Below are 16,506 nucleotides of genomic sequence, written 5' to 3' on the forward strand. Positions count from 1 at the left end.
GCACTGGACCCTTCCAATCGTGATCATTCAGCAATTAGGCCCTGTTTGCTAACAAGAATTCCTTTTGGAAGACTGCCTTCCATAGTACTGAAATCATCATGGGACACATAGATGCCCCTCAGTGAAGCAGCGGAGATCCACGTAGCTCAGAAGGGCAATGGCAAGAACTTTCCACAAGCCTTCTCTTTTCTTTTAATGAGCTTCAATGTTCTTTGGGGTCTGAAGCTGTCCTAATTTACCGTTACTGTCTCCTGCTCATGTTCTAGCAGAATTAAGGACCCATTGGAGACTTCCATCCTGTTCTTGACTCTTCCTGCCAAGAGTTATTCAGAGACAGCTGTTTGGTGCCAAAACAATTGAATTTTTTGCTGCTGGATCAACAACTTGAGATGATCTCACCCGAGCCTTTGCTGCCTTGTCGATTATCCACTGAAGCCATGAGCTAGTTGCCTCTTTCCCACCATGCAGCTGGGTCCCAGGATGCTGACAGGAGAAGTTGAGGCCAAGCAGAAAGGGGGTGTTTCAATCTGATTAGTTCTCTCAAGTGTTCCCTCTTGAATGGAATGGGCCTCTCTGCACAGCCATTCTTTCTGGTAAGTGGGAGCTAACTAACTTCACGACTTAAAATCTATGAAAATGGGCAAATGGATGGACAAGGAGGGCTTCTCTGGAAAGAACCATCCTTTCCCAGGCTGGCTGGCTGTCTACCACTGGAAATCCAGGACTCTGCAGAAGTAATCAATTGCATTCCAGCACGAGCCTTTCCTCTCACACAGAACACTAAACAGATGAGCTTTACCTCATTAATCTGTGGGTCACAGAATTCCCTGGTCGGGGCCATGTGGCCGCTGGCCTAGGCTGTCAGAGCTCCCTGCATCTGTTTGGCTTAATGGTTAAATACAGGCCACACTTTCCTTTGCGCCAAGAAAAGAGGCTCTGTGAATGTGCTGAACTAGCAAGCTGACAGGAAGTTCCAGCCACAATCAGCACTCCCCAGGGTTGTAAGTGTGTCATGATGGATACACTGCAAAGGCCACAGCTACTTCTGGATGGCAAGTGCAGAAAGTCTTCCTAAGCTGAGAGGCACGTGTGAGCTGCCCACAATCCCCCACATGGGCATGGCCTCCGAGAAGGTCAACGCCAGGAGAGCAAGGGCCACCTGGCCCCAGAGATTCAGAGCACCACTCTTTGTGCTAGTCAGACACCAGAAACCAAGTGGGGAATGGGGGGAAGCACTTCTGACTCATGACAGGCATGGAATGCTATTGTGCTCTAAGACGACTCTGAGAAACCTGGGAAGATCCCTCTGAACTGATTCATCACAGCAAAAAAGAGCAGAAAAGCCACACCGACAGTAAGAAGGCAAAGCAAACCCAGCCCCCAGAGAGCCAGACTCAGACCAAGAGGGTCTCGAGACCTGATGGTGAAACATGTCTCTCTTCTCATTAAACACCTGGAGGACTCCAGGCGCTGAAGGAGACGTGCATATTGGTGGGGCGCTCTGTCTGCTTGGATCGGTCCTACTTCCTTGCTGCAAGGGAAGGATGAGGGCAATGGGAAAAACAGAAAACCCAGAAGGGATGAGGTTCTCGCTGTGAAGGAATGCTTGGGAGCCACACGTCGGTCCTGAGCACAGATACCTCTGACGGTACTGGCCTCGAGCAGAGGTTTTGAAGTGGTGTCTTGGGGCTGGCTGCCTCATCCATCAAAGATTTCAGGGAGACCTGAGGAACAAGAGCATGTGTGTCCTCCAAGGAAACCTCACAACTCGGCTTTGCAATAGCATCTAGCGACAGAAACGCCAAACTGTCCTTTGGGCACCTGGCAGAGGGGGAGGAGCCCCAAATCAAAGAAGAAACACTGCCAAGGGCTTCGCTCTCCCTGCGTCCGCCAGGGTCTGCCTGCTCTACAGGCTGCTTCAGACAGACTGGTACCAGAGGTGCACAGTCACTTGCTTTTCAAATGGACAAATGGAATATTGCTGCGGTTCACTGCTATTTTACCTGGGCTGCTACTGGAAATATCTTTTAAAGGAGCACATGTGCTGCCTTGGGACTGGTAACTACACAAGAATTACATAAAAGAAAAGAACTCCCAAGGGCTAGCGTTTGATTTGTGAAATCCTGAGCACTAGTTCTAAGAAGGGCTCGGTAGCAAGCAGATCTCCCCTCTTCCTTCCAGTATGCTGGAGAGATGGAATGGCATCCGGGGTCTTCTCATCGTTGAGCTGCTGGAGTAGGTGTGCACACATGTGAGCGTGTGCATGTGCACGTGTGTTTGTTGGGGGAGAAAAGGCACATGACTGGAAATGCCAGTATCAAATAGGAGATGTGAACTCTGGTCATACGGGACGACTTAAGAGAAGTAAGGGGAATATGGCGGTTATTGGCCTCATGCCCAAAGTGGGAGCAATCAGTCCATGGGCCAAGGAAAAAGCACCTGTATGCCATCTTTGGTACATGTGATATAATGTTAGTATAGTCTTAGGAGGCATGTGGGGGAGTGGATTCCATCAGTCATAGCATCTAGTCCAACAGAGTTCGGTCCTGAGTTGTTCACAGAGGAGCAGAAAGGGAGAGTTGAATGTGGGTAAAATAAAGGGGAGCAAAATGCCCCCCGAGGAGTGAGTGAAATGACTGGTGGCTCTGTAACCCCGCTGCTGGGCACCTGATCTTCAGAGGATTATAAAGATTATATTATATTATAAAGAGAATTGATTTTGACTGTAGCACCTTTGGGTGACACCTTCAAGGAACCTAGGGGAGCTTTGGAGCTTTATAGGATTGCCCAGGGGGTCGAAACGTGACTCAGAGAACTTTAACAGGCACATAGTTTCCCTGGAGAGTCTGTGACAAGGCCAATCCAAATGCCAGAACATATTTGGAATTCTGGAAAGCTTAGTGTGCACAGGCAAGGGGACCGAGGGATCGAGGCCTTGTGGTTTGTACTGTTGTACCCTTCCTTTTAGACAGAGCAGCCGAGACCTATGGGGTCTAGTCGACTCTTCTTGTTCTTGAAGCTGGGACCCCAGTCACAGAATCTCAGGAATCCCCAAGTATGTCTCAACAACCAGATGAGTCTGTGCCTTCCTGAGGACCCCCTTATGACATCCCCAACCCTGCGTTTGGATAAGGCTTACCACCCAGGAGGAAGCCACCACTTCTCTGCCGGTCAGTTCATTTCTGCCCAAAGGCGTCGATCTGAAAATGGCCCATGTCTGTGACTTCCACCCCTGCAGGGAAGGTCCCACCCTTTCCCACAGGACACGCCCTCCGACCGACCGACCACCTGAAGACACCTAGCACCTCTCCACTAAGGGTTTGCTTCTCCTCACGTCTTTAATGAATCAATTTTCAGAGGGTGTTTCTTTCAGAAACACTTCAGAACTCATTCTTTGCTGCTATTAACAAAGAGAACTGATTAACAGGAAGCCTTTGCAGGCCAAGAGAAAGCGGGCTAACATTTCTGCTTTGCATATGAGTAGAGTAGCATGAGCAATGGGCAAGCAAGCTCTAGAAGCGAGCCTCCCTGCATACATGGGGAGGTCAGATCAAGCAGCATCCTGGGAGGACCATACAGAGAGGCTATCGGGCTCCCCTGCCTCTGCCTAGCCCCTTTACAGGGAGCCCTGCTAAATGCTTGGACATCTGCTATGACATGGACTCCCTCCCCCTAATCTGGGGAGCACCCCATGGGCGGGCCTTTGGGGGTTTCCTGTCAGTAAACCAAGTAAGGAACGAGTCTGTAGGTCGATCAGGACCTCCGAAAGGGTCAGGAGACAGTAGAGGGGGCCGGGTGGGCCAAGAGGTTCCTTGCAGAGGCTTTAGTCATGGCTAAGCTGGCTAATCATTAGTTACCAAGTTAAAAAAATAAAGATCTTCTTAAAAAAAGAAGCAAAGGAGAAGAGGGGGCAGGGGGCAAGGGGCAAGGAAAAGGCAGAGAAGAAAAGCAAAGGGTGGGCAGGAGGGAAGAGAAGGGGGGAGGATAGGGCAGGGGCAGGGAAAGGAAGAGCGTTCTCCTAGGGCAATCTGCTTTACTCTTTCATGAAATCTCTGCAGTGTGCCTTCACAAAAGCCTCAGGAGCAAGCTCTCCCCTAGGGAAAGTTCTGTCGTGCAGCAGGTTAGCTGAGAAGGAAGTCACAAAGAATGCAGGATTCCCCGTGGGAAAGGCTCAAGTTGCTGCACTGGGTGAACAGAGAAAGAGTCCCATCTTGCAAGTGTCACCCCCGCAGCGCAGTTCTGAGACTTCAGTTGAAAAGTATGGAATCGGGATCTTGGTTCGCCATCTGGGCTATGTGCTTCAATACATCCTTTTTGGTAATAATTCCCAGGAGCCGCCTAAAATTGGAATAAAGACCTCAGGGTCAAAGAGCATTCCCCCTGTGCTCCAGCCGCAGTCCAGCCGGCCGGCCCTGGCCCTGGCTTCTGGGGCACAGCGCTCACCAGCCTAGCCTATTAGCGGAAGGGGCCATGGTCTACAATCCTCTTTTTAGCCGGGACAAATACCTTGGAAAGGCCCAAATATGCCCTTGGGCGCTGGGGAGGAAGCACAAGCAGTGCTCTGTGCTCAGGGCAGAGTACAGGGATGCCCATCATTCCCACTCCCAGTTCTTAAAGACAGATGACATCTGCCCATGAGGACAGTTTACAGAACAAACGCTGCTTTCCACCTCTCTGGGCACGCCAAATGGGGAACAGGAAGGCAAAGTCCTGGCAGCAGGGGAGTACTTTGCCAATAAGGATTCACAGGGAGCTCCCCCGCCATCGCCATTTTGTTGGGATGCTGGAAGCCCGTATCTTGGGGCCAACAAATACGGTTCCCCTTCCAGACTTCCTCTCAGCTGCAGGGTGTTTGCCCACATCTCCCACTGTACCCCCCTCTACCTGCCTCAGATCTTTGACCTTTCCACTGAACTTCTCACCCATTGTGCGTGACCAGACACTGACGAAGTCCCAGCTTTCGGAATATGTCCACCACGATCTCCATGGGCGTTTGGTCTGTCACGGTGAAAGGGCTGAGGTCCAGGATGTTGCGAAGTTTGAGCGAAGGTGGGGCATGAGGAGGCAGCGGAGGCGAGTGATCCGTGAAATGAATGATGGAAGTGCTCACAATGCCATCTTGCTTCTTCCGAGCATTTTCTATTTGAAAAATGAACAAAAAGATGCACATATAACAAAATGGTGGGAGTACTTTCTCCATCCAAGCAGCCCCACACACGTGGCTTCCCTCCATCAGTTTCATTTCTTTGGTAAGAAATATCCTAGAATCAGAGATTTAAAGCCACAAGGTGCCTCTGTGGCCAGAGGGGGCAAACAATTTCCTCAAAGTCACATGGGTACAAAGAAGAAGAATCGGGATTTGAACAGAGATTTTTCGGACTCCAAATCCTGAACTTCTTCTCCTGGACCGTGCTGCTGAGATCTTAAGCTTCCAAAGCCACTGACTCTGACTGGAAACGGGGTCATTCAGCACTTATTTGGCACCTACTACGTCTTGGTAGTAGTAGTAGGGACACAGAAAGATCTTGATTAAGACATAGCTTCTAGGGCAGGTAGGTAGCACAGTGCATAAAGGGCCAGGCCTGGAGCTGGGAGGAGCTGGGCTCAAATGTGGCCTCAGACACTTCCTAGCTGTGTGACCCTGGGCAAGTCACTTCAACCCCACTGCTTAGCCCTTACTAGGGATATAGGGCACAATGTAAAGGGCTACCTGAGTTCACTGGAGGGAGCGAGCTTATGTGGTTGTTGGGGTGAGGGAAGTTTCACAAAGGAGATAGTGTGCGGTCTAAAGGCCACATAGGTAAAGGGGTAGCAATCAGAAGAACAGAGAAAAGTGAGGAAGGGGAACGATCACTAGTCCAATGTGCCTAGACCACATGAAAGGACAAGGAGAGAGGAAAAGGAGGTGGAAGTCAGATGGAAGGAGCTCCGGAGACTTTTTGAGAGGAGAGAAACAGACAGAACTCACGTGTCTATAAACTTTAAAAGGGAGGTATAGTATGAGAATGATTATCCCCATTTTACAGATGAGAAAACTGAGGCTCTGAGAGGGAAAAGGACTAGCCCATGTTCACACAGCAAGGTCTTCAACTCAGCTCTTCCAATTCTGAATGGTGCATGGCCATGTCATACCGTCTCCAGCATCACTTAAGAATTAAATGACACCAAAGGTCAGGGTAACAAAGTAACAGATAGTATCTGCATTTTCACTGTGTGTGACCTGGGTCCCAGTTTGGCCATTTTAGTCCTTGAGTACTACCTTAGGACACTGGTGAGGCGGGAGTGGGGGGGAGGAGGGGGCTGAATGGGACTCGATAAGCCTCTATGCAGAAAACTCCCAATCCGAAACATTTGCCACATCATCCCTGAACAAAGGAGAGAGCATGTTGGCAATGAGATCATCCAGCGCTCTTGGCTCTTACCAATGGAAATGATGAGGTCTCTCCTGAGGACAAATCCCACCAGCCTCTGAGACTCTCGAGACACAACCACTGGGTAGCCACTATAGGTGGTCTCACTGATTAGTGTCTCTACGTCCTCCACGGTCATGCTGTCCTGGGTGAGGACCATGAGCGTTGGGTCGCTTCGACGGGGTCTCATCACGTCCATCGCCAGAGTCTTATGGGTGAACTCTTCTTTTGCCTCTAGGAAGGGGTATCCATTGAGGCGAATGTGGGCATCATAAATGCCTTCCCGCCCAATGGCATCTGCCACCCACTTGCTGGTCATAGCTGCAGCCATTAGGGGCACAATATACTCCAGGCCACCCGTGAGTTCAAACATGATGACAACCAGGGACACAGTCATGCGAGTCACTCCACCTGAAAAGTCAACAAGCATTTATTAAGCACCTACTGTGTGCCAGGCACTGCCCTCCAGGAGCTGACATTCTAATGGGGGAGCCAGCATGCAAACAACAATCTACATACAAGATCCAGACTGTAAACGGGGGGGGGGGGGTAACCTCAGAGGGAAGACCATCTGCAGAGGGTGCGATTTGAGCTGAATCTCGAAGGAATCCTGAGAAACTAGGAGGTGGACATAGCACAGAGAGCACTCCAGCCAGGGCAAAGGCATAGCTACAGGAACACTGTGCCTGAGGAGCAGCAAGTACACAGAAGGGAGTGAAGCTCCAGAAGACTGGAAAGGCAACAGGGGGCAAGGTTGGGGGGAGCTTTACAGGCCAAACCCAGGATTTTGGATTTAACCCTGGAGGCAACAGGGAGCCACAGGAGTTTACTGAGTAGGAGGCGAGAGCCCAGTAAGGAAGGACAAGACACCAGCACGAGGCAAAATGGGCGAGTGTGTCATGGATCTTTTCCAAGAGCCCATCCCATAATGAAGTGTCATCTACACTGCAGCCCAATGGGACAGACCCCGAGAAAAGGATCATGCTCCAGGTTATGGGGGACCTCCCAGACCCCTTCTAATTTTAAGTATCCGGTTGATTCCCTAAAGCAATGGCTACACATCTAAAGCATTCTTTCTGAAAGTGCTTGAAAAGTGTTCATTCGACAGCCTGCCCTTTGGCTCCCCACCTTGGTATTCTATAACATTACAGGTTTAGAACTTAGCAGTAAACTAGCCCTGTCCTCTCGTTTCACAGAGGGGGAAATTGTGGCCTGGGAGCACATCGAGAGAGACTCGGCCCACGTCCTCTAACTCCAAATCCACTGGCCTGTCCATGGTACCAAGCCGCCTCCTACTGTTACCTGTGCGTAACCCGAAATACTCAGCGCCTGGCCCCAACCAACGTGGACACTTACCTAAGCAGGCGGCCGCGCCTACCATCGCATAAAGGCCAGGTGTGATACAATCAGCTCCTGGGCTGCACCAGCCCCTGAAGATAGGCCAGTCATGGTGATAGAAAGCTAGCTGTTCTACACCCACACCCAGGAGTCTTCCTGCTATGGCACCAACAGCCATGCTTGGAATGAAGAGACCAGAGGGGACCTGCAGAAGGAAGAGTGGGTGATTAATAAGGAATGGCAGCAACAGCAACAAGCAGACCGTACCCATATTCAGGGAGAGACTTGAGCGGCAACAGTGCCTTTGTCTGGGGAGCCCCACTGTCCTTTTCGCCAAAGCACAAAGGTAGTTGGGAAAATGCCTTCCAATGCTATTGAATCTCTGGGATCTCCTGGCTAAATCCCTTGGCTTGAATTGGGAGCCATCTGGGCCGAGAACCTGCATTCTCCATACTAGAGAGCTAGCTAGAGGCCTAAACCATACATGTACAGTAAAACACTCTTGTCTGAAGAAAAAGAAAAATGGGGCATTGCTGTCACATGCAGACATCTTTCTGTCTCGGATTCTTTGTGCTTAGAGAGAGTGGAGCTATGATGGTCACACGTACTCCCATTGCTCTCATGAGGCTGCTCAAATTCTCTGAGCCAGAAGGGACCATCCAGCCCTGCCCAGCTACCGCAGCTACAACACCCCCAGTAGGTAGGGATGGCCATGATAGAAATGGCTCCTGAGGTCCCTTTTAGCTCACAGAGTCTGTGGTCAACAGAAAATGACAGAAAAATTTGTATCTGGTTTTGGAATATCCTTTGGGCCTTCCATTTGACTATGGCTGGGCTTCACTTCAAACTAAATAATGAAGCCACATTGTAAAAACCAACTCCGGAAGAGATGAGAAGCCAGTCAAGATTCCTTCCCCACTCCCACCGCCCTCCATCCCTCCCCTGCTTGGCTTTCCATTCCATGATGGGGATGAATTATATCATCTCGGATAATGTTCTGGATTGAACAGAGCTGCTCTCTCTAGTTGTACTATTTTGCCTGGCTTGCATTTACCCGGGGGTGGGGGGGGAGAGGGAGGGAGACAGGCCGCAGACATAATTCAGTGTCGATTTGGTAGAAAAGGCCTTTTCTCATGGCTGGACTTAAGGAAGGGAAAGATTGTTGACATTTTTCCCAAATTTTTGTTTCTTCTGGAGTGAGTCAAGAAAGGAGGTGAGGCTGTTTTCAAAGGAAGTGAGAATGAAGGCACACTACGCTGACTTCTGTTGAACGATCTAGCCAGGTACCGAATCTGGCCTGGTTATCAGGTATAAAGACAAATGGCAAGTGTGCCCATTAACACTTGGGGAAGCTAGCAGCTCAGCTTGTAAGGGTCACCATTGTCTCGCCAATACTGCTTCGCTACAAAATGTGCTGAACTGGTCACAAGAAACACAAGAGGAGCGATTCCTTTAACCATCTAGTGTTGTCTCCTGCCCTTTCCAAGAGCTCTAGAGACAGGCGGAGCACGTTATTTGCTTTGCCTTTCCTAAGAGGTTTGCTTTGGGTTTCAGTCAAGGCAGGAAATGTTAGGGTGAAGAGGTGGCATTTTCCAGGAAGCCCAGAGACGCATGGGCAACAATGAAGAGTGGTGCCCCCTGAATGTAAGGGGTCATCTTGGCAGAGCAGGTAACAGATCTGTCAAGTGACAGCGAGAGTCCCTCACCTTCATCCCAAAGGTGAAGATAGTGATGAGAATCTTCATGACGAGGGCCAAGGAGAGCTGCCACATGGCTGTGTAGACCCCTGCCCCGGCTGCCCGGTCTGGCAGCTGGTCCCCTTTGGTGGTATTGAAGTTGCTCACATAATCACAGAGCTTGGAGGAGTCCAGGAGACCACAGTCATTGAAGAGCTCAGAGATCAGCTCGCTGGTGCTCATTCGTGTGTACTCATTGGGGAAAGCCAGGATGCCGGTGATAGCTGTCACAATGAGAACTTCCAGCACTGGGTACTTGCCCAGCTGGGTATTCTTGCGCTTGCGGCACCAGGCGATGTTGCCCCGGATAAAGAAGGCTCCCCAGAGGCCCCCAAAGATCCCCAAGAGCACAAATGGCACCAGCTCCAAGAGATGCCATGGAGTGTGAAACTCTACATAAAACAGAACCAGCCGGCTGTTCCCAAAAGGGTTGATGGAACGCAGAGTAAATGCTGCCACCAAAGCAGCAAAGAAAGATCGCCACAATGTTTTGAGGGGAAAGTAATAACTGACCTGCAAGGGAGAAGAGGAGAAAGCTCAGTCAGGCACCCAAGCGTCAAGGGTTTCTGTGAAGAATACAAAGAGTTGGGAGACAAGGAGCTGCCCCAGGCCTGAGACTCTGGGAGTCACGTGGCTCCAGCACCCAGGCCAGTCAGTTCCTCCTGAGAGCACCAGGAGGCCAAGATGCTTCGGGGCCTCAATAGCCACAGAAAGCAGAAGGCCTTAAAAGGTTCTGCTGCAGACCGATCACATTTGTTTTACCTCTTCCAGGCTGAATAACACCCCACCAATGGGAGCTCCAAAGGCCACAGAAACACCCGCTGCCGCTGCTGCCGACAAGACCTACAAAACCAAACACTCAGCATCAGCTATGTGATTAGTCCACTTCCTCACTTTAACCTCAGATTGCAAAGATAAAACTGCTCCTATTACCGCCATCAGATATATCTCCCATCTCCTCAATCTGACCCATGCAGGCGCTGTGTGAGAAGGGAGGTCTAACCCTGATTGAGTACAACCTTGAACATTAGAAACTGTCTGATTGTTGCCAACCTATTAACTGCAGAGCTCGAAGCACCTAGAGGGTCTCCTTTGGAAGTGGGAATTGTTCTCAAACACTCTAGTGCCTGATGAGCCCAAGATGCTGGGAAACTAGAACGGTAGTTTGGTGAAAGAGAGGAACAGCCCGCTGTCGTCTCATGCCAAGGCCCACGGAAAATTCCAAAGCGATCTCTGATCCAAGCACAATATAATGTGAGGAGACAGCAAGCTGCCGAGGGGCCCGTTTTCAGACTTCCATCTTGAACGTTTATTAGCTGTGTGACCACAAGCTCATAGGCTCGCCACCTCAGCAGAGCCTTCCTCACCAGGAGGCGCAAATGCAATCCTTGGCAAACCTCAGAAGCCCCTCATAATGGGGTCACTTTTGCAAAGTACCCTGAACAGGAGAGGAGACAGGGAGTCATCTCATTCCCAGCTGGTTGCATGGCAGCTTGAAAGGAAGGCTCCCGTTAGGTGCCCGGGGATCTCAGTTTGGCCCTCCGCCAGGAAACCTTTCTATCTCTGGCTTAGAATAAAGGCATGAGCCCCAAGCTCGAGAAAGCTGCTGATGCCCCAAAGCTGGCGAGAGGAAAAGGTAACACACAAGATGACAGACTTGGGATCCAAAAAGACTCCAACACTGGGCTGGTATCTACTAAGGCTACATTGATTCCTGTTCACTCGAGAGTGCGATACTTGGTTTCAGAAAATCAACTTGAGAAAGCGAAGATGAGGGAGGGCTGAGCAGTTGCTCCAAAGGCCCCAAAGAGAGCAGAAGGAAGTTCAAAGAGGGGCTGCAGGCAAGCAGGGCTGCTTTGTTTCTTCTCTCAGCTTAAATGTAGCATACATTAAAAGCAAAGAAAAGCAATGAGCTATTCAAAGCAGTTACAGTTTCATATACAATCCTCCATTTCTGTTCTCCTTTATATACTGCAATGGCCAAGCTTGTCACTGTTTAAATGCAGACTAAACAAGGGAAAAAAGACAAAGCAGTGAGAAGGGCCTTCAGACCATCCCATATGAAGATGGGCTGCCTTCCAGTTTGGGATGCAGCATTGGTTAGACTTGTTCTTCTTGGCCTCAGAAGCCAGAATTAGAAGCATGGAGTGCCTGCCTCTCCCAGCCTCACCTTCCCCCTAATTACACTGCTATCACCGGGAGAGCTTACATTAAAGCTTAGGGCTGGACGAGCCCTTAAAGAAAGAGGGCTGAGTTTGATGCCGAGAGGTCCTTTTCAGACTTCCATCTTGAACCCCAATTAGCCACGTGACCTTTCTTAAGGGCTTGTCCAGCTCTCCCCTCTGACAGACCCACCCCAACGCAACTGCTGCGTAGTCTGGCCTTCACCTGTGGCCTCATATTAATGGTCCAATATGCCCCTTCCTTTCCTCATACCTTCTTGCTTTTGGGTCACTTGCTTTCTAGAGTCCAGAGAACTGGTATTCCCAATCGCAATGACTAAGGAATGCCTTATAAGAGCCCTGAAGGAAAGCTATGGAGATGGATCGAGCTGGGGTGACTGGAGTTGAGTCTGGCATCATCCCATCTTAGACTTGGTTGGAAGAGACCCGAGAGCTCCTCTAGTCTAGATGTGTGCTCCCTGTGGGAATCTCACACGGTCAATTCCTTAAACACTTCCAGTGACCTGCAGGAGGCTTTTCCCTCCAGAGGCAGCCCACTTACCAGTTCCCATTTTTTAAAAGTTCCTCCCTGTGCCTTTGGTCCTTGGGACCACCACAGAGCAAGGCCCTTCCCTCTTCTGCACAAGGCCCTCCAAGGTCTCAAAGGCTAGGGACAAGCCACATCTAAGGGGTTTTCTCCAAGGCACCAGGCAAGTCCCCAAGCTTTTTCAGAGGGATGACTACTCCTTGGATTTTGCCATTTGGTTATTGCTTTACCTCTCGGCGCTTGGCCTCATTCTTCCTGTACTTGGTGAAACAGTGGCACAGGATGTTTCCGCAGCAACACGCCACATGTACAAGGGGGCCTTCTTTGCCCAAGCTCAGGCCAGAGGACACTGCCAGCACCAGAGTGATGGTTTTGATGATCAGCGTCCACTTTCCCAAATAACCTCGAATGATAAAACCACTCAGAATGGTCTTAATCTGTGAGTCAAAGCATAAGAGAGGTTGCATATTCCCTGGGTCAGTCTTGGGTAAACAACAATCTTGAAGGAGCATCCCCTATACACTGCCCACCCAAGGCTGCTCTGACAGGCTCCTACATCCCTCTCTTTACAGACTAGCCAGCCTACAGAGTAGGGCAAGAAACCTATTAATGTGGCTATACCTCTCCCTGATCTTCAAGGGCCTAGGAGGGAAGACAGCTAAGGGCCAGTCTCCCGCCCCAGCAACTCATTCTCCCTGGCACAGGCATTTCTCCAGAGGCTCAACAGATTCAGTGTCATTCTAGGCAACCAACATTTGGAGAACCCAATCAGTCTGTAAGGTGGGGCCCAACTGTACTTTCCTGCAGTGGGTGGAGGCTGTTTTTTTAAAGAACACGCTTTGCTACCCCAGTCCCACTGGAATGACTGAAATGGGGGATGCTGAACAGAAGGAGAATGATGAGGACATTCAGATTGGAACTGGTTCTCGATGACATCAATTGGATCGAAAAGCCAACTCTCATACTCTCTATGTAGAGTCACAAAAGCAAATGTTCAGGGCTAGCCTAGTTTCCCTTGGCCTACTTAGGGCCAGAGAAGTCTCCTGGTTTGGGCTCAATCAGGGAAGGTACGTACCCTCATTAGCCCGAGCAAAACAGCCTATGGAAGGCCAAACTCCTGGAGAGAAACAACAGGAAATCTTCCTACAGTTCAGTTTGGAGATGGTCCACCAGTGTATATTATCCACTCCAAGAACACAGCTTATGGATGGTTAATGAAATATTATACAAGAAGAACAAAGATTCTAATAAAGTGCCTGTGGCTTAGAGAACAATAAATTCCAATTTCTCAGGCCTCTGGACATTCTGAACTTTGCCAGAATCTCACAAGCAGCACAGTATGTCAGAAAGAGCTGGGGTCTGACCCTGCGTGTTCCCTATACCCTCTCTGGGCCTCCATCCCTCTCTCCTCTGACAAATGAAGGGCTTGGACGAAGGGCCACTAAGGCCCCTGGCAGCTCCAAACTGCTGCCCGTTTCCCCTGGGATGTTAGCAGAGGACTAAAAGCACTGCAGCATCCATATGGTGGATCGCACGGACTCCTGGGAGCAGGCTCGGGTACCAAGTCATGGCTTCTCGGTGGGAAGGGTTTTTCACTGTTCTCGGGTTGGGGACTGGTTTCCAGTGGAAAAGAAGATGGTGGATGATTTCTTCCATGTCTCAGAAGCAACTCACCTCAGGGATCCCAGAGCCACAGGCATAGGGTGCAAACACCCTGACAAGGGAGACGGCCAGAAGGGCAAACAGGAGGGCCCAGAGGACATACATGAAATAATTGAGGATGTAGGCGAAGGCTCCCTAGAACACAAACACACAGACACACAACCCAGAGTGAGGCAGAGAGAAACAGAGAGAAAGCTCACACTTGGACGAGGTTGTCCCAATGAGGCGTGAAACTACTTAGAAGAATGGTTTTCGGGAAAGGTCATGAAGGAGACAGGATCTACATGAACTCTCAGGAGACGCCCCTTCCAGAGTTGGAGACTCGAGTGCAGAAACACACTGTCAGCTCATTTGGTGAAACCATTAGCTTGCCACTGAAAACAAGATGTTTTATTACAGTAAAAACAACTTGGGTTGTCAATGAACAAGAGCTAAATAGGCTCAAGCCCCTTGGAGGACTTCCACTTCAGAGCATGGGCTGGGGGCCCAGAGAGCATCCCTGCTCTTGTGGGGTGTGTGAAGAGGAGAGCTGATCTCAGTCACTCATCAGGAGCTGCCACCATCACAAAAGGGTGGATGAGGAACTTAGTATACGACAGAAGCACGCTGGAATCCTGGGAAACTGAGACACATGATGGGATTATTTGAGGGGGGCGTAGATCTGTGATTCTCTTGGTGCTAGTTTTAGGCAAGGAGATTGCTTATGAAGTCATGGCAATAACAGATGTGAAGGGAGGGCATCCAGGCTCACACTAGCAGGAAGGGAAAAAGAATAAGCATTTCTTAAGCATCTACTGTATGCTAGACACTCTAAATAGGATCTCATTGGATCTCAAATGGTCATAGAAAGCTGAAGAGCTGAGAGGAGAATTAAGACTAAATTCTCTCCTTCACACAGCTTGCTGATCCCGTAACTAGGGAAATAGGAGAAACTGGCCCTTAGCGGGCTGTGACTTGCTGGCTGTGTGGGCACATTTTATTGAAATGGCATGGGGGTTAGAGAGCCAGCAGTGCTGGGCACTAAAATGCAGCAACATCTCAGCTGGATCCCTTCTTATTGGGGCTGGAGAATGCCCAGTTTCCCAGGATGAACACATGATCTGGTGTCATTGGCTAAGGCCTGGCAAGGGCAAGGAAGAGACATGCCCGTCACCTGGGCGGGCACGCAGGTGGGCTTTGTTGGCCAGGCATTACCTACCTCAGACTTGCTGATGATCAGTTCGGACCAGCTATTCCACTCAAGACATTTGTCTCTGTCTTCAAAGGTGACTTGCTTAGAATTCCAGCAGCAATGTTCATGGTTAAACCAGAAGCCCCTCAGGCAGACGCCCTCTTTCAAGTCAGTCATCCAATGAGCAGAGATGTCTATCAAGCCAGCTAGGGAGCCTGATTGGGGGGGAAAGGCCAAGTGCAAACAGCATCTCTCAAACTTGTTTCCTTAGTAATTAGGACCCTTTTCATTTACAGAAGACAGGGCAAGAGGAACCAAAAGGCTAAGCATAGGTTTATATGTATGTATGTATGTATGTATGTGTATATCACTTTATTCCTCTGAACGTGACAAATGGCAGCAAACATGAGCATCTCACCATGCTTCTCTAACCAGGGATAGAGTTTGGTCCTTTTTTCTCGAAAATATATTGGGTGTCCCAAAAGTCTTAGTGCATGCTGGACACTAAATTCCAAAGTCATCCTATTTGTCTGTGTTTCCCTCTCACCCTCATTCTGATCTCTCCTGTGCCTTAAGAATTGTTGCCACTCTCCTCCTCTTGGTACCTTATTGGTGGCAACACCATTCGGGTACAGGAAATGGATGCCAGAGGCACCCTCCATTGGCTTTCCATGAGGACTTGGGTGCTCTCCATTTGCTTTTCTGCCCTCCCATTTTACTGGCCCCTGGAATCATGTCTACTTATCTGGGGTACTTTTTGCACCAAGGACAGGTCACCCTTCGAGGCTTCTTTCTTTATATCACCCTCACCAACTTCTCCATCCATCTGCAAGCTGGCCAACTCCAGCCTCTCAATTCCTCACCTTGTGCTGCCTCCATTGTCCTAGAACTGTAGCCCCTATTGAACATGCGTGAGCTCGGACCTGTTCTGGACCAGGCTGCCCTTATTTGCCCTTGTAAATGGAGAAATGAATGCTGTGGCTCAGGGCTCAGTCCGCCATGGTTTGGCGATTGTAATGGTTTCAACGCGGAGTCTCAGAGCCTCTGGATATGCTTGGAAGTTTGTTCTGCTATATAGGAAGGCACTAGGAGTCACTGCCAGCGCTGCGCCCCACCTCCTCCCTTCTCCACCAGGAGAGGTCCTGCCCGGGCCGCTGGTGAGCCCAGTGGTCATTTTTGCTCTCTCTAGGTCGTCTTTAAACTATATCCAAGCCAGCTAACTACTTTCACAATGGGAAGAAGTAGCTTTCCCAAGAGCCAGGGATTCTTCATACCTGCTAAGAGCCCAATAAGCAGCATCAGCAGCCATCCTGAAAAGGCATCACTCACACGGTGAATCAGGGCCCAGGTGGACTCTTTGCTTTTATTGGTGATCTGGAAAGAAACATTCCACAGCACCGATTACATACTGAGTGGCTGTGACCCACTCGATCCCTTGCCTTTCTGTCACTCGAGTCATACATCCAACTCAGACAAAGCG

The 16,506-nt window shown here is 49.9% G+C and overlaps 1 protein-coding gene across 11 annotated transcripts in view; it reads right to left on the reverse strand.

Moving 5' to 3' along the window:
- Window positions 1–3,319: 3,319 nt before the first annotated feature.
- The window catches only part of CLCN5 (chloride voltage-gated channel 5), a 90,157-nt gene continuing 76,970 nt past the window's right edge, over window positions 3,320–16,506 (reverse strand). For all 11 annotated transcript variants that reach the window (XM_007507744.3, XM_007507745.3, XM_056808724.1 and 8 more), the window contains 10 exons: window positions 16,301–16,400; window positions 15,054–15,241; window positions 13,868–13,990; window positions 12,424–12,630; window positions 10,247–10,327; window positions 9,455–9,997; window positions 7,767–7,953; window positions 6,423–6,821; window positions 4,923–5,139; window positions 3,320–4,338 (listed from right to left, as the gene is read on the reverse strand). In XM_007507744.3, coding sequence (XP_007507806.2) covers window positions 4,248–4,338; window positions 4,923–5,139; window positions 6,423–6,821; window positions 7,767–7,953; window positions 9,455–9,997; window positions 10,247–10,327; window positions 12,424–12,630; window positions 13,868–13,990; window positions 15,054–15,241; window positions 16,301–16,400 — 2,136 coding nt within the window. In that variant the 3' untranslated portion in view covers window positions 3,320–4,247. The remainder of the gene's footprint in view (window positions 4,339–4,922; window positions 5,140–6,422; window positions 6,822–7,766; window positions 7,954–9,454; window positions 9,998–10,246; window positions 10,328–12,423; window positions 12,631–13,867; window positions 13,991–15,053; window positions 15,242–16,300; window positions 16,401–16,506) is intronic.

This window comes from Monodelphis domestica, chromosome X, assembly GCF_027887165.1.
Source record: "Monodelphis domestica isolate mMonDom1 chromosome X, mMonDom1.pri, whole genome shotgun sequence".
Classification (NCBI taxonomy): Eukaryota; Metazoa; Chordata; class Mammalia; order Didelphimorphia; family Didelphidae; genus Monodelphis; species Monodelphis domestica.